At 37.1% G+C, this 20972-nt stretch overlaps 1 protein-coding gene across 9 annotated transcripts in view; it reads left to right on the top strand.

Annotated features, from left to right (window-relative positions):
* The window catches only part of RBMS3 (RNA binding motif, single stranded interacting protein 3), a 1190010-nt gene that overhangs the window by 225269 nt on the left and 943769 nt on the right, over window positions 1-20972 (top strand). For 6 of the 9 annotated variants that reach the window (XM_006851596.1, XM_006851600.1, XM_006851601.1 and 3 more), the window contains exon 2: window positions 5407-5579. In XM_006851596.1, the coding sequence (XP_006851658.1) occupies window positions 5407-5579 (173 nt within the window). The remainder of the gene's footprint in view (window positions 1-5406; window positions 5580-20972) is intronic. The other 3 variants (XM_006851603.1, XM_006851604.1, XM_006851598.1) reach the window with 1 other exon arrangement.

Here is a 20972-nt window from a genome sequence, read left to right as displayed (position 1 = left end):
ATATGCTGTAATTTGATCATCTGTCTTTGGCAGGAGAGCATACAAAATTAATTTAGGTTTTCACAAATTAATTCATTTGGGTTTGTGCATTTGTTAAGCATGGAACTTTCTGGCAACTTTTTGTTGATTAAATGAGGAGGTTAATCATCCTACTAGGAGCTCTTGGTAGCATATTGGTTACCTCAAGGTCAGCAGTTCTAAACTACCAGTCATTCAGTGGGAGAAAGGTGAGGTTTTCTAAGCTCCCCTAAAGATTTACAGCCTTGGAAACCCTATACAGGGTTGCTATGAGTCGGAACAGACTCCAAGGTATACAAGCCCCACCACCATATGATGTTGAATGGAGTCCTGGTGTGGTGCTGTGGGAGAAAGCACTGGACTGAAAGGTTAGTTAGAACCACAAGGTTGGTGGTTCAAACTCACCAGCCGCTCATTGGAACCCCTATACAGGGTCTCTGTGAATGGGAACCAACTTGATGGCACTTAACAATAACAACAATATGGTGTTGCTGGATAAGCACCGGACTGATAACCACAAGGTTGGTGGTTCAAAACCACTAACTGCTCCTTGGAAACCCTATACAGGGTCTGTGGGAGTAGGAATTGACTTGATGGCAGGGCACTTAATACAACAAGATGTATTGAAACTCAGTGGACATGAGTTTCAATTGATAACTTCTAAAACCAGAGAATGATTCATAGTACAGGGTGCTACCTGAGTCATGCATAATCATAAACAGAAAAATGAAATAGTATGCATTAGGAAGAACCCTCTCTACATTGTATCTTAAACTCCATGGAGTGATTGATTCACTAACACTGAGACAATTTACTTATATCAGCAGAATGTCTAGAATTCATAGGCAAGAATCTGATATATAAAATAACCTTTAATTGCATATATCTTTCAAAGAGCTCTTGAAATACTTCTTCAAATAATTTGGTGCCTCTCATCATATTTATAAATTGCATACACCATCTTCATGCACATAGTTTCTTTATTTTATATCCAAGTTTGGTTTGCTTCTGGTTGTTTAGTTTCATTAACCCCTCCACCCCACCCTGTTCGCCAATGAATATAATAGACTCTTTGAAGGGCAGATTTATTGTTTTAGACACTACACAATTCACCTAATGGTGTTCCAGTTATATAAATGTTCACAAAGAATGCTAAAGAAAAAAATAAGAATTAAGTAAATACATACTGATCATCCTGTTGATGTTTTCATATTTAACCAGTCAAGTTCTAAAAGTCTGAATTGGGCCATCTGATCTGTGATACATAAAGCTGGAGACATTTTTCTGACTCCCTGGTGTTTTTAAAGACTATGCAAAGGGAATAACTGCTTTTAACAAAGCCTCCTTTTAAAAGCAGGTTAAGTACAGAATGGAATTCAAAGAATTTGGAGCCAAGGAAGTTGAAAGTGGTACTGACTAGCTTTAAAAATGTCCCTGAAAAGTTTAAGAGAATAAAACATATTGTTCAGTGCAATTGAGTTGGTTCAGACTCAGGGTGGGTTTGAACTACCAACCTTGTGATTAGCCATCCACTGTTTATCCTACAGCACCACACCAGGATTCCACATAAGGAAAGTATAGTAAAAATCAAGTTAGTCCCATTTTGAGATAAAAAGACCAAGAAGCCATTTAGCTAGGGTGTCTTTAAGTACCTACTATGTGCTCAGCTGATAAAAGAGGTGAAGATTAAGTTATATGGGAAGTCTGAGGAGAACAGAATAATTTACATCAGGATGGAAGTGATAGTTTCTCATACTGGAAAATGGATTAGAATTACACGGGGTCTCTGTGAATCATATCATACTTTACTGCATTTAACAGCAGCAGCATAGATATTAAATTCCAAACGGCAATGGATTTATGCAATTTTACTCAAATATTGGAGTGGAGAAAGTACTCTCCTGTGAAATTCATTAAACATTTTTGCTTTTAATGTTGATACTAAACTAAATCATCCTAAAGGAGTCCTAGCATGGCACTGCCTGAGTAAGTACTGGACTGCTTTGTGGGCAGCTCAAACCCATCAAACTCTCCTCAGAAACCCTAAAGAGGGTCTCTATAAGTAGGAACCTACTCATTGGCACTTAACAGCAACAACAAAGTATTGTGGGATGTAAGATTGTTGTTGTTAGGTGCCATTGAGTCGGTACTGATTCATAGTGATCCTATGCACAGCAGAACGAAACACTGCCCGATCCTGGGCCAACCTCATAACTGTTGCCACGCTTGAGCCCACTGATGCTGCCACTTGGGCAGTCTGTCTCACTGGGGTCTTCCTCTTTTTCTCTGACCCTCCACCTTACCAAACATGATCTCCTTCTCCAATGACTGGTCCCTCCTGACATTATGTCTGAAGTATGAGAGATGAAGTTTGGTCATCAAGGAGCACTCTGGCTGCACTTCTTCCAACAGAGACTTGTTGGTTCTTTTGGCAGCCCATGGCACTTTCAATATTCTCTTCCAACATCATAACTGTAAGATCAGGGATATAATAAACTAACACCAAGGTTTCTAGTACGAAGGCTGTAGGAGTGACAAATGCAGAGATGGGTTCTTTGTGATGAGTGGCTGGTGTGGGGAATTAGGAGATAAGAGAGCAGATATAATGGGTAACATTGTAACAAACTGACTATAAGAGTACTTGTTTTATTGCCAGTAGAAAATCTAGATTTAGGCAAATCTGAAATCCTGGAAAGGTTAAAACAGACTATTATAGCAAAGAATAGGGTGGGCACTGTTAAAACTTGGTCCCCTGTCTCTATGGGTGGAGTGCTGTGTTTATTTGATTTTTATTGGACTTGATGTAACCTAAATATTGATTAAGCATCTACTCTATATCAGGTATGAAGCTAGACTATTGATATAAAGGTTAACAATTCATGCTCTCAGAGACTATTTAGTTTAGTGCTAGAGACAGATATCAAATAAATAGATCAAAATCTATTAAATAAGAACCAGAGATGTTAATGTTGTGAAGGAAAATAACAGACCTATACGGTGATACTCAATTTGAGATTGGAAGGGTATTGTAAGAGTCAGCTTGGCAGAGTTATACTGAGAATGGGGGTGGTACAGAGTTGGGAGTAGAGTGGAATCTGGTATAATATGCAATTGCAGAAAGCCAGACAAAGACTCATATGGAGTTTTGAGGACTTTTAAATAAGCATAGGTTTATTCGCTGTTCAGGAAGTCACTGTTGTTGTTGTTGTTTTGATGTGCAGTCGAGTCGGTTCCGACCCATAGTGACCCTGTATAGGGTTTCCTAAGAGCAGCTGGTGAGCTTAAACTGCCACCCTTTGCAGTTCAAATAGCTCTGCTGTCTAGCTCATTAACCCACAGCTCACACCAGGAAGTCACTGTAGGATTCTACAAAAGAGTTAAGCTATCTCTGATCAAGGTCAAAGTTAGCTCTATTTCCAGGATATCTCATCATCTTTCTGAGTTCAAAAGGCTATTGACTCAGGCTTTCACACACAGTTTTAGAAAACAAAGTCTGCACAATTAATTTTTATTGTGGTTTTCTTTTTTAAAAATACTGTTTTAGAATGAGACTGTAGAGACACAACATTTTTTTCTTCATTTTCTTCCTTCGAGTCATCATATTATCCCGAGCTTTTATCCATGGTGCAAAATATCTTATAATTGAACTTCATGTGGATAAAGACTTTTTGCTGTTGTGTCAAAACTTGTTTGATTGATTCAGATTTGCCAGCCCTAATAAAACAGCTAATAAGTCAAGTTTTCAGGTTAGAACCCAGCCAAAAATTTCCACGTTAGAAAGTTGATGATGTGTTTACTGTGTCTTTGGTAATATTATGGGAGATGGTTGAGAAAAACTTCTGATAGGTACATAAGCTAGTCAAGATACATATGTATCATACATTATTACCATTATTATTATTCCTGTGACTTTTATTATTATTAAGATTTGTTTATTTTCTGACTTTCTGGTTATCATTCTGCTTGTATTTACTTTGTACAGCTAATTGAGTCTTTGTTTGTAAGGACTCTGTGATATAGGGAAATACTATTCTTATCCTCCTGATTTTAATGAGAATACTTACTCTCAAGAAGGGAAGGAACCATCCAAAAGTCACACAATCAATGAGAGACCCTTCAAGGACTGGAACCCAAATAATCAGGGTGACTTGAGAATTTTTAAAAAGATATGCTTGTATTAAAATGATATAATAAAGCTGAATAAGTATACTTATTTACTGATAATGGCATTGTTATTTTTGTTAAATGCTGACCAGTCAGTTCTGAATCATAGTGACCCTGTTTAGTGTTTCTGAGAAGCAGCTGGTGGGTTTGAACCATTGACCTTGTGGTTGGCAGTCAAGTGCTGATCCTACAACACCACACTAGGAGACTGATGATGGCATAGTGGCATGTATAATTATAAATATCCTCTTATTGTGTATATGTTACAAGTTGTTGGGGTTCATTGTATCATTTCTATTTTGTCATAAAAAGCCATGACATATTAGAATAGTAGTTCTACACTAGATAGAATGCTGTTCCTCAGAGGACCTTTGGTAATATCTGCATACATTTTCTGTTATCACAACTGACAGGGAAGTTTACTAGCATCTAGTAAGTATAGACCAAGGATACTGTTAACAAAAAATTTTTCCTGTGTAAAATGTCAATAATGCTAAGACTCTGTTGTTATTGTTAAATTCTGTTGAGTCAATTTCAACTCATTGCAACCCAGGATAGGGTTTCTGAGGAGCAACTCGTGAGTTTGAACTGCCAACTTCGTAGTTCAAACCGACCTGTTGGTACTGTGTTATCCTCCAGCACAATTTAAAAGGAATGTTGAATTCACAGAGAGAAGGTGGCTCAGTCTTGCAAACAAGGGATAATCAAATATAGAGAAACATTGTTGGAAACAGAGGAAAGAGCTAAAATAGATTCTCATTCATTCATTTGTGGGATTACTATTTATAGAGTCCTGGATAGTAATGGTGTGAAAAACAATAGAAGCGAAACAAAGATGCATAGGTATTAAAGATAAGATAGAAGCATAGCTTGGATGCCAACAGTGAAATGTTCTCTTTTATCAAGGATGGAGATTACATCTTGCTTTACAGGTCTAAGGAGAATTACAATGTGAACAGGGATTAATTTAGAAGCCATATGCTACTTTCAGGACTAGCTGGTAACCTTTATTTGGTACCATTTGTGACTGACTTATGCTGATACAAAGACAGGGCTAGAAGGGATAAAGCAAACGATGCTCTCAGAAACAAACGTATGGTAGTAATCTAAGTGGATGTGTATGTAATTGAAGAACTGAGAAGCCTGCACTGCTTTTGAATTGCTCTGCTGGCCTATGAACAGGTGCTGGCTCTGTTTTCCAGTAACAGCCTTTTCTGTTTTCAGCAGTCCTATGCACCAGCTCCCCACCCCATGGCTCCTCCCAGCCCCAGCACAAACAGCAGCAGCAACAGTAGCAACAACAACAGTAGCGGGGAACAGTTGAGTAAAACCAACCTGTACATTCGAGGTCTTCCACCAGGCACCACTGACCAGGACCTAATCAAGCTGTGCCAACCGTAAGTGCCCTTCTTTTCTCTGTACCGTTTCTAACCTACATACTTGCCCATGAGGACTCAGCCATACTGGACTTGTTATATCACCCACGGTACGAATTTGCTGGTGTCTTGTTGAGGAAGACTTTTCCATACAAACAGAATTTAAAGCTGACATTTGAATTTGGTTTATTTTGGGGACTAGGATTTAATTTTTGTTGTGAAGTTGGACGTTCTTGAGCTGATATACATGGGAGTGCTGATTGATATATCAACATTGGACTGAAAGATGGTGAGCAAATATTGAGTGTAGTTTTCAAGCCATGTGGTTTGTGGAACCAATGAGAAATTCATGAAAGAAGCAACTTTCCCTGAGTAGTAGTAGTTGAATCTCAGAACTCAGATGTGGTAGATTTCAGGATGCCTAGCTTCTGTCTTAAAGAGTATATCTTCTCAGTGCTTGTTAAATGTTAGTCCAACCCCAGAAGCCCACCAACCCACTGGCATGTAGTCAAGTCTGAGTCACAGTGACCCTGTTTGACAAAGTAGAACTGCCCCATAGAGCTCCCAAGGCTGTAAATCTTCACAAAAGCACGTTGTCAAAATTTTCTCCAGCAGAACAGCTGAGTTCAAACTCCTGATCCTTGGTTCACAATGGAGTGCTTTAATCATTGTTTCACCTGGGCTTCTGTTGATTCAACCCGAGCCAGGTAATTGAAGGAATATGTGACTTATTCTCTGCCTTCCGGGAAAATATCTACTGTAAGTCCTGTGAAGCCATCTCCCACCAAAGCCAAGAAGTGTTGTGTTCTCACCAAGTAGTTTTGTGTTTGCTAGGAAATGTGGAAGTGATTAAATTGCCTTCCAAAAGAGTTTCATTGTTCTCTTATCTTATTTTATTAACTCTCATAACTTATTTTATTAACTCTCATTTCCATGCAAATAAATTAGACATATTTAAGTTTACATAAGATAAAATTAATAGTGGATAATGAATTAAGAATCATAGAACTGTAGTTCTGTTACTGTTTGATTATTTTCAAATTAGTATCAGTATAGCAGATTGGATTGTGTCTTACTTAGCTGGGGATTTGTAAGAATTGGGAAACTATTACTCAATGGTTCTTTCTCTCTTTTGCAATCCTTTTACAAGAAGGTTGAAAGGATATTTATTTTGTAAAATTTCCAACCTCTAAAATATTAAGAGAGTAAAACAAAGCAGAGAATATTTATTTGCCTTTGCTCTACATTTTAAGATGGGGAGTAATTATCAAAACAACAGGAAGTGGCAGATAAACCAAAACACAAGTACTTAACTATGTAATCAGCTGCCAAGAAAATATGTGGATTACAGTAGAGGTGCCCGGTTGCTAGCGACTGCCTTATTTGTGAAGGAAGTAAGGCAGTATTTTTTTTTTTAAGTAAATATTTATGTTAGATCAGTTACTACAAAAAAATGTGGAAGAGTATAAGCCTAAGACATACAAATATGTATAAGATTTTGTTCTAAAATGATTACGATAAACTATTTGCTAAGTGCCACAGAGTCGGTTGTGACTCATAATGACCCTCTATAGGATTTCCAAGGAGTAGTTGGTGGGTTTGAACTACCGACATTGTGGTTCTCAGTCCAACAGTGAAACAGTGTTAACTATTGTTGTTGTTGTTAAGTGCCATCTAGTCGATTCCGACCCATAGTGACCCTGTATAGGGTTTCCAAGGAGCAGTTGGTGAGCTTGAACCACCGACCTTGCAGTTCAAGCAACTTTGCTGTCTGATGCTTTAGCCCACAGTGCCACATCAGGACTCCAATTAGAAAGTAAATAATTTAGGATTTTCTGGCTGTTGTTTGAAAAATTGCAACTATTTTGGAACATCAGGTCTTCAAAATTGTGAAAGTTTACAGGCTATGGGATCAAAGCATCAGATGAAATATTTCCTTTAAAGGATGTAGATGTGACTAGTAAGGGTATCTATTATCCTTGATTTATATATGAACCTTCTTCATTAAAAATATATTGGCGGGTATTGAGGAAAGGCTTTTTGTTGCTGTGGTGGCAATTTTTTTTGAGCCATCTCCTTATACCTCCTCAAAAGCCAACAATGCAGATTGATTCCTGGGTCCAAATTATTATGATTCACTAGATCTGGAATGTATTCCAAGAGCTCTGGGTTTTTTATGCTCCTCAACTAAGGATGATCATATTTTGAGAAGCACTCGATCTACTGTACTATGAAACTGTTGACTCCTTCATAAAGTTTCACTTAATATATTGAGGGCTGTTGACATAGTGCTACCTAGTCAGTTCTGACTCATAGCGACGTTATACACAACAGAAGGAAACACTTCTCAGTTCTGTACGAACCTCACAATTCTTGTTATGCCTGAGCCCACTGTTGACGCCATTGTACTCCCCCATCTCTTGAGGGGTGTCTGTCTTTTTTGCTAATGCCCCACTTTACCAAGCATGATGTCCTTCTCCAGAGACTGATCTCTTCTGGTAATATGTCTGAAGTAGAATCCTATGTATTAGAAATTGCTCAGCCATTAAATAATCTTGAGACTCTTTGTTTCTCAGTTTCCACTTTATAGAAGAATGGGTTGTAGCTGATTATTTCTAGGTTTCTATGTAACATCCATGGTGTCATCACTTGGGGTAATTGTTAAATATTCAGAAATGTATGGTAGTCATTGCTAACTTTGGTGGCTTAAAATCTGTTCTGATGCAAATATTCATATCATGAAAAGCATCAAACTTTACCAAGCAGAACTTACTCTCTTTTTGAGAGCTGGTTTGTGAATACACTACCAGGCAGTATCCGCCAATGAAATTCTCTTTTAGCATCTGTGTCTATGCAAAATGTTGCCAGAAATTTACATGTGAACATACTACCTGAAAATCTGTATTAGCATTTTTAACCCAAAGAAAGAATTTTGATGACACAGAAACATTGTTACCGAGGAAAGATTTGTCAATAACCCTTACATATTTTTAAGAAATTTAAATGATGTTAAGTGAAGAGAGGGAAATTGTTACTTGTCCCTGTTGGCTTTTCCTTACTAATTTGGCTCATGCTATCATTATTCTGGAGTCCTGGTATGGCGCTGTGGGTTAATGCGCCAGACTGCCAAGCCGTTTGAACTGCAAGTTCGGTGGTTCAAGCTCACCAGCTGCTCCTTGGAAACCCTATACAGGGTCGCTATGAGTCGCAACTGACTCGACAGCACTTGACAACAACAACATCATTATTCAATACTAAACATAATGTTGGCTGTTGAAATCCATCAGTCACTCCTCAGAATCCTTATTATGGTGGTGGTTGCATTTGTGGTGTGCCTTGGAGTCAGTTTCAACTCATAGTGACATTGTATAGGGTTTCTGAGACTGTAAGGCTTTATGTGAGCAGAAATCCTCATCTTTTTCCCTCAGAAAGAAGTCCTGGTAGTTTTGAACTGTGGACCTTGAGGTTAACAGCCTGACTCATAACCACTTCGCTACTAGAGCTCCTTTGGAAACCCTATACAGGGTTGCTACAAGTCAGAACTGACTCAAGGGCACTTAACAACAACAAATGTTACTTGGGAAAAAAAAAAAAAAATTGTTTGTTGACCTTCCAGTTCTTGAAGAGGTCTGGAGCAGGAATGTAATGCTTGATTCTGATTCTGTTTTTTAAAACAATCTTAGAGAACTGATGTGACTGGGTATATAATGGAGCAGTCATGGCTGTGCACTAAAAGGCTGGGTTTTGGTCCTGACTGTAGCATTTACAAGGAGCTCTGGTAGTGTAATGGTTATGAATCAGGCTATGAACCTCACGGTCAGCAGTTCAAAACTACCAGATGTTCTGCGGGAGAAAGATGAGGCTTTCTGCTCCCGTAAAGATTCACAGCTTTGGACACCCTGTATAAGGTTGCTATGAGTTGGAACTGACTCCACGGCACATAACAACAACTAGCATCAACTGGGTCTGTGGGTTTAGACAAATCATTTGCCCCTTTCTACCTTTGGTTTTCCATAGGTGCAAAATAATAGGTTTGGACTTGATAATCTTTCACACTTTTTTTTTTTTTTACTTTCAAATTTTGATGTTTGACTTAAAGTTTCATGACAGCAGTGAACCCTTCTTTAGGCCACTTTTGACATGTTTTCACCCATCCCTTTTTGGAGCTGTTGGCAGTGTCTTAGCTTGAATTGATTCAGCTGCATAAGTTTGACCTGTTAGCTAGAGAAGCCTGTGGTAGGAGACCAGTACAGGTCATCTGCAAAGTCATGGTCTCTCTTTTGCAGTTTGTTCTCTTATAGGGACCATTACTATTTTGCATTAGCAGATTCTAAAAACTGAAATCATTTAGCATTGGTGTGTTACTTTTCAAGCTCTTTCAAATGATTTTACCCTAGAAACAGTTACTATTTGTAAATTTAAATGAGCGTGTGATTAGGATCCATTTTCTTGGGTATTCTTATAAAATTAAAAGTGCTTTTAGATTTACTCGTTTCTTATAGGAAATGCAATATTTGCTAATATCCATGGAAATAAGATAATAGAAAACAGATATACAGAAAAGCATAGACATATTGAATTATTTGCTATTAGTACATAATATTCATATTAATACTAATGAGCAGCAAGAAGATCACATTAACAGAAAAGAAATTACATTATTTCTCTCTATATAATCTGAGAGCAAATAGTTCTTAAGCAATTTCATTCACAATTCTTCATCAGGGCTCCTACTTTAAGATTGCAAATAAAAGCAAAGGAAAACTGAACATGTACATACATACACAAAGACCAATAAATAAATAGGAAGAATAGTTTGGCTCTATGGAACATCTCTCTACTTATACCTGTGTTTAGTGTGAAAGAATAAATTATAATAGTGGATCTTATAGGATATGGTGTAATTAAAGACCTTCTAAGGTATTTATTTTGAGAACAAAATTTTCATTCAACAAATGTTTACAGAGTACTTGATATATGTCAACAACCATATCAAGAGGATTCAATGGTGAGTGTTTTTAAACAAAGGTCTAGCAATAACAGTGCTTACATTATGTTGTGGAAAAGGGAGACCAGTGAAATATCCATATGATTTGATATAGAATTACAACTTTAAATGCAAGATGAGAGAAGAACCTGTTACTAAGAGAGTAGTATGGGATTCAACCTAGTTAGGGCGATTAAAGAAGGTAATCTACTTTGATGAAGTAACTACTGAAATCAAAAGACTGAATCACTTTAACTAAGTGAAGGGTGAAGGGAAAAGCATTTCAGGCCAAGGGAACAGCATGAACATAATTCTAATGGATGGTGGAGGCATGACAAGGACAAGGGGTTGAAGAAAAGCCAGCTTGACTGGCAGAAATAAGGATGTAGACTATGGAAACATAAAAAGGGATAAGATGACACCTTTCTAGATCATACTGTGTTTTGTTTTTTTACTAAGAGCAGTGGAGGAAACCACTAGATTGTTATTAAAAGGTGACACAATTGAATTTGCCTTTAGTTGTGGAGAGAAAAAAATCCCATCAGAGTAAGGTGCAATCAGAATAGGAGTGGCTGAAAAGTAAGCCAGAAGAATAATTTGTGGTCACAGAAGAGGATGTTTGAATTAATAATTTTGGCAGTAGAACAGTTACATGTGGTGACTGAATGTCTTTTGTCAATGCATTCATTTTTCTATGAAAAAAAATGAGGACTTAAGAGATAATTAACCCAGTGAACTTCAAACAAAACAAAACAACAACAATAAAAAACCCATGACCATCATCAACAACAGTAACACAGGAAGATAAAACAGAATAGAATCTAAAACACTTGATTTTCAATGAATCACTTTTTCTTTGTCATGAATGGGTCAGCAGTGTGCCATTAAACATGTAGTGGTTGTAATGTTAAAAACATCACAGACAAATATAATGAAAATCAAAACTCCAATTGACTATACAATTATATTCGTGGGGTGGGTTATCACGTGGAGACATTGGGGGGAACACTTTGATTCTATATCCTCTTCTGGCACTGTAGGTTAAGTACTGATCTACTAACCACAGGGTTTGTGGTTGAAACGCACCAGTAGTTCCTTAAAAACCCTATACAGGGTTGCTATGAGTTGGAACTAACTCATTGGCACCTAACAACAACTACATATTTGTCTAAAGAGGAGCAGATGGAAATGAAGAAAGATAGATTTGGTTTAATGAAAAGAGAGAGACTCTTACAAGTTTTATGGATCCATTCAAATTTTGATGGTACGATGCTTTTTTTCCAATATTAAGCTATATTTCCTACCTGCTGAAAAATTAGTAATCGCTACTATATGTTTGTAAATATGCCCTTAAAACACATTAAACTTGCTCTTACAAGATAAAATATTTAGCATAATGGACAGAATTTAGAATCAAATAAATTATTAATATGTTTTTGTATTCTACATCTACAATGCATTTTATCTAAGAGTCATCATGGTTTTTGAATTTTACTTAATACAATGATCTCAAACTGCCTGGCAGGTTGCCCCCACTTCCACACGAGTAGCACATCTCTAGTTAATTGCAATATTGTCCGCGCAAAGAGTGAATTGTTCTTCTGTTCTAAAGTGGATATGCTGTTTCTAAGGACACTTGAAGGAGACTGAAGGAAAAGGGAAAGAAACTCTTTAGTAGGGTAGACACACATTTCTGATCATCACCAGAAGAGCAGAAAAGTCAGCTGGGCTGCCCTTCACTGTCCTGTATAAATGTTAAGTTATGGCACCATAGCATTGCCCATTTAAAAGGAAGCTATGAAATGTCACTTTAACATCTAACAAGAGAGGAGGAACACCCATAATGAAAAGCAAGGATAACAAAATAGAAGTGTTGTGCTTGAGAGCTACAGGGTCTGCCCAAGGTAATCTCTCAGACTTTTACCCAACCCTGTTGGCTGTCTTGGTGTGGTGTGCACTGAACGCTGAATAGTAAGAGTGCCATCCGGGCTCCAAGTGCAGAGTCCATTATACACATTGTCAGACAGTTTTGACAAATGCACCGACACAATCAAACCTTTTATCAATTTAAAAGTAACCTTGTCACAGTCATCTGTCAAACTGTTCAGATACAACTAAAGGAAAACAAGTCATCATGCACTCCGGGGTAACCAAGTAAATAAGAAAAATGTGACTGGAAATTTTTTGAGTTCTTTTTCACTGTGTCATTGAAGATTTAAAAGTTCCCTCTAATAAGACTTGAGAAAATTTATTAGTGACTTTCTTCTCTAAGTCAGCCTCAAATTACGTTTGAGGTGTCATAAATCTGCGTGGTGGCAGGTGTGAGAAGGAAGTGAATTAGAAAAAAATCTTTGAACCCTGCCTTTGAATAATTTAAATGAGAGAGTGCCTTAGAGAACCAAACTAGATGTCTGAATTCATTGAGTCAGCATAGGTCTCAAATTTGATTACATATATTCATGTGTAGATTTAAAGGAGCTCTGGTAGTGCAGTGGTTATGAATCAGTCTGCTCATCTCAGGATCAGCAGTTCAAAACTGCCAGCGGTTCTGTGGGAGAAAGATGAGGATTGCCTAGGAAACCCTATGCAGGGTCGCTATGAGTCGGCACCGACTCCACAGCACATAAAGACTGCCACCACCAGAAGCTTAACTGTATTTGCCAAGTATCTATTATAAACCAGACCTAGGATTTATTTCTAATTAATAAGTCATTAATAATTATTATCATGTGCATATGTATATATAGTATTAACAGTATTTATTATGATGTGGCACTGTGGGTTAATGCGCTGGACTGCAAGGTCAGTTTGAACCGCAAGGTTGGCAGCTCAAGCTCACCTGTACAGGGTCACTATGGGTGAGAACTGACTCAATGCCCCTTAACACCAACAATACATACCATGTACTTTGTGAAGCTTTGATAATATTATCTTATTTGATACTCAAAACAACCCTGTGAATTATCTAACTTATTATCTATTACTTAATAGTATTTGAGTAAACTAAGGCTCAAAGAGGCTAAGGGACTTGTCCAAGTTTACACATCTGCCAGGATTCAAAACCTGGCTCTAACTTCAAAGGCATCATTCATAGCCACTAGAGCACATATTTAATGGGAACAAGGTAGCATAATTCATCATTTCTCCATCTTAGGTGATTATGAAGATCCTTTGGGGAGTTTCAAAAGTTACTAATGCCTGAATCTTACACCAGAGATTCTCATTTAACTAGCATGGGATTTAGCCTGGATATTGAGATTTTTTTTAAAAAAAAACAAAAACCTCCAGATAATTTTCACATGCATCAGAGTATAAGAACCTCAGAAATAAGTGCCACTTGAACTAATTAGAAAAGTCTAATTTAAACTTCTGTGTTAACTATCTTTTTCTAACTTTCATGGAACCTATCAATTTACTTTAAAGAGCTTTGGTAGCATAGTGACTATGAGTTGGGTTGCTAACCTCAAGGTCAGGAATTCAAAACTACCAGCTGCTCTGTGGGAGAAAGAAGAGGCTTTCTGCCCCAATAGAGATTTACGGCCTCGGAAACCCTACACAGGGTCGCTGTGAGTCGGAACCAACTTCATGGCACACCACCGCCACCACCAAATTACTTTAAATTAACCAGAGATTTAAAAATAATTTCTATTAAGAAATTTGCAGATGGATTGAGTTTTCTGATCACATAATTTGATTAATCAAATCCTGGAATAGGTTGCTAAACATGCTCTAAATGATGTAATTGGGAGAATGTCACTCTACCTCACATAATTTTCATATATTCAGCATGTCTTCTGACATTTTTCTTTTTGCTAACATTTACGTTTCATTGATGGCTCAGCAAGAATTTTTTTTTACTATCCATGGTATTAAAATTCTATAGATGTTTTTACTTTTAATGCTGATACATATTCTAATGAACATAAATTTAGTGAGTTTTAAAAATAATAAGAATTTCCTAAAAAATAATCATACTCTTCTAGCCTCTTTGGGGCAACCTGAGAATGTCTGACCCCATGATCCATTGACCATTCATTATTTTCATTACACTAGTTGAAGACAATGATGCTAAATGTTTATGGATCACATGATTTGTTTTGAAAAAAATGTGTATATACATTGTCTGATAAAATTGTTTTCTCCTTTTATCCTAAATATTGTTGTTGTTGTGAAGTTCCGTCAAGGTGCTTCTCACTTAGACTGCCCTGTATGGGGTTTATGAAGCTACAAGTCCTTGTGGGATCAGGAAGACTCCTCTTTCTGGGCAGAGTGGCTGGTGGCCTCTTAACCACCAACTTTGTGGTTCGCACTCCAGTGTTTATCTTCTTGAGCCACCCTGCTCCCATTCTCAAAATAAAGAACAGTGAAAATTAATTAGTTGAAAGTTTCAGCTAACTCAGATTTTGTTGCTGCCATGTTGGGAGTAGCACATGAAAGCTGGGAATAAGGGAAGGTAATCATTAATTCTTTCTTAATGAGTCAAGCAAGATCATGGAGCTCTGGTAAAGGTGGAGTTCCCGGCACACATCATACAGAATGCATAGAAATGTGAGAGACTTGTGATTCAAGAGCAGAACTTGAATGGCATCATGGTATCCATTTCATAGTGCTACATCCAGATGATTTTAATTTTGTCCTCCTGTTATTTGATTATTCTTTGGTCTTGTTAATATTCCTTTTTCCCACAATTCTCTGCATCCTTGATTGTCATACTTTCCTGGTTCTCCTGTGTTTTGTTTTTTAATGAGATTATTCAGTCTAGTTTCTCTTCCTCCAACTACCTCTTGAATATATTGGTTTTGCCAGAGGTTGTGCCTTTTCTTACTCTGCATTCTGTCTTCTCCCCTTTGTTTAAATAACTTTAGCTATTCAGTAATTAGAGTCCTGGTGTGGCACTGTGAGCTAATTCACTGGACTGCAAAGTCACTTTGAACTGCAAGGTCAGTAGTTCAAGCTCGCCAGCTGCTCCTTGGAAATCCTATACAGGGTCGCTATGGGTCGGGATCAATTCGACGGCACACAACAACAACAACAGCAACATTCAATAGTTAGTAAATTACATCTGCAGCTTATAGATACTTGTTTTATTTCCCTGGATAATTACAGTTTTGTAAGATAATTACTAGATTGCAAACAACAAAATTGGCAGTTCAAACCCTCCCAGTGCTCCTTGGAAACCTTATATGGAGTTGCTATGCATTGAAATAGACTTGACAGCACTTAACAACAGCAACAAATTCTAAGAATGATAAAATGTATTGTCCATAAGGGATTGTCCCTAGGCTTGTTCCTTCTTTAGTGTTGTGTTTCTCAGTGCATGCCACCATATTTCATTCAGTCATTCCCTCCCCACCCCCCAAAATTCTTGAAGTCATTTCTCAACCTACAATTGCTTCTCAAGATCCATGAATCTTGTCTGTTTCTTACCTTTGTAGTTCATTTACTCATGCATTCAGCAGTAATTATTGGATATCATCTATGTGCCTAGCATAACATATATCCATAAGCTTATGTATGTAGATGTCATATATGTGCCTTTGGATATCATAAGGGCTGATACATCTCTGCTCACGCAGAATTTCTGGTAGGAAGAGACAATACACAAGTAAATAAAGTGTTAAAATATATAATATAAATGTCATGAAAATAAGTTGAAGTAATAACTGAAATGTTAATATAGACTGATAAACTCTTTATTGGTAGTATCTATTGTGAATTGAGTGAAGGTTTACAGAGCAGAAACATTTATACATTCAACAAAATGTTCGCTTTGTTTCATCTCAACGATGGCAATAACTTCTGTGTAACAACAATTATACCACTTCCTCCCAGTGGTTCTTATTTCCATCCCACCCTCTTTCCCCAACCCTTTTGAATTTTGTCTTTATGTAATGTTGCCCTTTTGGTCTTGAATGGTTGAGCATTCCATGGTGAGCATATTTTACTATGTTGCTACTCGCTACTACCACCCCTCACCTCTGTCCCATATAGCTATCTACCAGTTGTCTGAAAATTGGACCAAAAGAGTTAGTTCTGTTTCTGACCTGAAAGTTAGTGGAGGGTCATAGTCTCAGGTTCTTCCAGTCTCTTTATGATCAGTACACCCGATCTTTTAAGTAATTTTGAGTTTGTTCAACATTGTCTCGCAGTCTATTGGAGACCTTCTAATACCACTTTTAGATCATAGGGTAGTGGCAGCTGGGCACTATCTGGTTCTTCGGGTCTCAGAAGTCATGGAGACTGATGTTCACTTGTTTCAGTAGTCCATTGGACTAATTGATTCTGAGTACCTTAAGTTTTCATCATTCTTCTTTCTTCCACACATGGAAAGACCACCTTAGATGGTCGCTCATGAGTTGTTAAGATTCCAGCATCACCTCACCAAAAGAGGATGTAGAACATTGTCTTTGTGGACTATGTTTTGCCAGTTGACCAAGGTGTCCCCTGAGACTATGGTCCTGAAACCTCATGCCCAATAACTTGTTGCCTCATGATGTTTGGTAAAGTCTAAGAAGTTTTCATCATTTTGTCCCATCTCATGTATGCTCTACCACATCCATAACTGTGTTTATAGTGAAGACAAATACCCTTGTACAAATATACTTTGTCAAACCCTTATATGTGGGTTTGCTCTCACTCTCCCTCCCTTAGCCATGTGGTCTGTGTGTGTATATAACAGTACTTAGCTTGATTCCCTCTAAACTTTGTAGTCCTCCCTGTGTCTTGTAGATTGGTAACCTCTTTAAAATGAGATCTCAGTTTCAGTAATCAAGACATGCAATAGTTAGGAATAAGAGAATATACACAATTAACAGCTTGTACAAAAGTCAGAAGATGAAAATGAGCTTACTGTATTTAAGGAACAAAAAGATCAATGAACTTTTGACCCAGAGAGGGTGAGGGGTTGTGTGCTGATGACCAGAGGGGCAGGCTTGCAGGTATACCCTTTGGTTGGTTGATGATATATGGAGGGGATTGTAACCATGGCAAGGAAATGATATACGATAGGATGAATGTAAAACTAATGTTCTCCCATGTAAACTATCACATAATTCACAAGAAAACATCAAATATATATTTATTTGTATCCAATGAGATAAAATATAGTGAGTAAGAGGTTGACAGGGTGTGGACAATAAAAGATGAAATTATAAAGCTAAACTGGGTGAAATGGAAGGAGTTGGTTTGCCAGTCCAAGGAGATCAAATCTTATCCTTGTTTCCTTATTTATTTATTGAAAAATCATTGTGAATACTTTGTAAAGAGTAGATTTTAAGGGAGCATGAAAGGACAAGCTAGAATTATCAAGGAGACCACTGTGGAAGTCTAGGAAGGAGTTGATGATGATGTTACACGTTATAATGATGGAGGTTAGATATGATGGATTTAGGATGTAATTTAGAGGTGTTTCTGATGGATGCTTTTGATGAATTTGATATGACAGGAAAGTTAAAGAAAAGAAGAATTAGAGATAACTCCTTGATTTCAGCTTCATTACCTAGAAAGGCTGTAAAACCATTTTCAAAATGTGATGGATTTGGGAGTAACCTCTTTTTGTACAGAACAATCTAGAAGACTGCTCAATCTTGTTATTTTTGAGGTGAAATGCAAGTTAACAATTTGAGATTGCTGTGGTATCCTGGTGCAGCACTGTGGGTTATTGCACTGAACTCTAAGGTCAGTTTGAACCTAAGGTCAGCAGTTCAGGCTTACCAGCTGCTACTTGGAAACCCTATACAAGGTTGCTATGAGTCAGAGCCAACTTGATGACACTCAACAACAACAACAACAATAACAAGGAATTGTAAAGCTGAGGTTACAGTAAAATATATAAAATGGAGATCACTAGTATTGAATATTGCATATAAATCCATTGTACTCTGTGAGATATTAATATATGATTTATCTGTGCTAGATATATTTTAAGCAGTTTGCAGGTAATTGTTTTGTTTTAAATGTTTAAACTCATAATTCACAGTAATCACCATTTTTTAGGTGGAAAATATACACTGAAAGAGGTTATGTGACGTTCACATAGTCACACAGCTGTTGGTGTGGGGTTTAAATCAAGGACTTTGGCCTAAGTACCCATTCTGTTAATCATGATCCATATGTAGGCAGTGTACTTAGCAAGAGAAAATCAGTGGTCACAGAATTCAACATTCCAAGATTTTAAGAGAAGAAGACAACAAAAAGGAGTTTACAAACAGTGAGGCAGAGAAAGACCCGGAGATCAGGAGAGTATAATATTATGGTATCTGGGAGAAAAATGCATTTCAAGATGGCAGAATGACTAACTATGTCAAATAATATTAAGCAGTTGGAAATATTGAGACGTTAAAATCATTGGCAACCTGAATCAGGGTAATCTTTGTCTTGGTATGAGACCTGAAAGTCATTTGGAATGGGTGTGTCTTCAGGGTCATCACCTGACACTCTTTCTGAATAAATTTGCTTGTGTCACCTTGTTATCTCCTAACTATTCTTCTATATAGTCACATTTCTCAACTTTTCTCAGGGATAAACAGTAGTTTAGCTCATTTATTTTTGTTCCTTTAGTGTCTGTTATACATTTTCCAGTTTGGAACCATGCAGAATCCTCTTGTTCTGGTTGGAAAACTGCCTCTTGACCCATGTAAAGGTTCTGTATGAGCACCATGAAATGTTATATAACTCATATTCTTCATCATACTATCAATAACTGGTTATGATTCACACAGTTGAATGCCACTGAATAGTTATTAAGTCAGAGTTAAATGTCTTTCTGGTATTCTCTTCTTGAACCAAGATTCATCTGACATCAACAGTGATATCCTTCGTTCAACATTCTCTTCTAAATCTGGCTGGATGCTCCTTGTCAATGATAATAGAATCATTTTAATTATTTCTGCAATGATTTTCTAGCATGTGGTATTAACAATATTTGCTAAGTTCTGTATGCCATGTGATCACCTTTCTTTGCAATGGCATGGTTATGGATTCCTTCTGGACTGTTAGCAAATAATCCTAGAGTCAACTATATGAAGGAGAATGTAGCATCAGTGTTGGAGGAATACTCATTAAGAACCTGGGGTATGCAGATGAAACAACTGTACTTGCCAAAAATGAAGATGACTTTAAGTACTTAATGCTGAAGACCAAAGCTACAGTTTTTAGGATACATCATGCTTGAATGTGAAGAAACCAAATATTCTCACTACTGATCCAATAAATGACACCATGCTAATTTGAGAGAAAAATTGAAGTTTTTATCAATTTCATTCTCCTTGAGTCAGTTAACTCCCTTGGAAGCACCAGTCAGGAAATTAAGTTCACATTGGGCAGAACTACCGTAAATGACACCTCAAAATTCATAAAAGCAGAAATATCACTTTGATGAGTAAGGCCACTTGACCCAAGCCATGGTCTTTTTAATCACATTAAATACATTGACAATGAAACATTGACAATGAAAAAGGAAGAAGAATTGATTAACTCAAACTGTGGTGTTGGTGAAGAAATCGGAATATCCTGTAGACTGCAAGAAGAACTAACAAATCAGTCTTAGAATAATTGCAACCAGAAGCAAGGATAACAAGAATTCATGTCACTTACTTTGGGTATATTATTAGGAAAGACATATCACTAGAAAAACACATCATGTTTGTTAAAGTAAAGGGCCAGCAAAAATGAGGGATCCTCTCAGTGAGAATTATCAGAATAGCTACAACAGTGAACTAAAGCATACCAATGATGATGAAGATATCATGGTAAATGTTTAGTTCTATTTTTCATAAAGTCACCATGGTCCAGAGACAGCTCAATGTCGACTAACAATAACAACACAATAGTGACAACAATAGCACAGCCTAACTCACTGCCAGATTTTAAGTGACATTTAATTGTTAAATGTTTAATGACTCAATGAAGTCCTCAGTAATATAAAAGTAATTTGTTGGATGCTGATATGAAACTTATTCCATGGTTCGTTCTAAATTTATAGCTGGGGATAAAGGCAAGAATGTTTTATCTCGGATATTATAACTAAAGAAGTTCCTAAGGCTTTGATTTGAAGCACTCTTATTTCATAGATATCTCAGAATAAGATCTCGCAGAATAACATGAGTCACATGTATTTAAGGAACCAAATTAGATTCAGTACTTTGCCTTCACACTCAATACTGTTTCTAAGACAGAAAAGAACCATGTACTCTTACATGAGCTACCAGATTTTGACTGTCACACAGATTACAGTGTTTCACTGAATTTACAAATTCCATAGGGAACTAACGTGTATTCATTGAATAGTGCTTGTGTGATGCTATAGGTGGTAGTTCAAACCCACCAGTCACTTCTCAGAAACCCTATGCATGATTGCTATGAGTCCGAACTGATAGATGATAGATAGATGAGAGAGAGAGAGAGAGAGAGAGAGAGAGAGAGAGAGA

Source organism: Chrysochloris asiatica, unplaced genomic scaffold, assembly GCF_000296735.1.
Source record: "Chrysochloris asiatica unplaced genomic scaffold, ChrAsi1.0 scaffold00030, whole genome shotgun sequence".
NCBI lineage: Eukaryota > Metazoa > Chordata > Mammalia > Afrosoricida > Chrysochloridae > Chrysochloris > Chrysochloris asiatica.
This window is presented reverse-complemented; position numbering and strand designations above follow the sequence as displayed.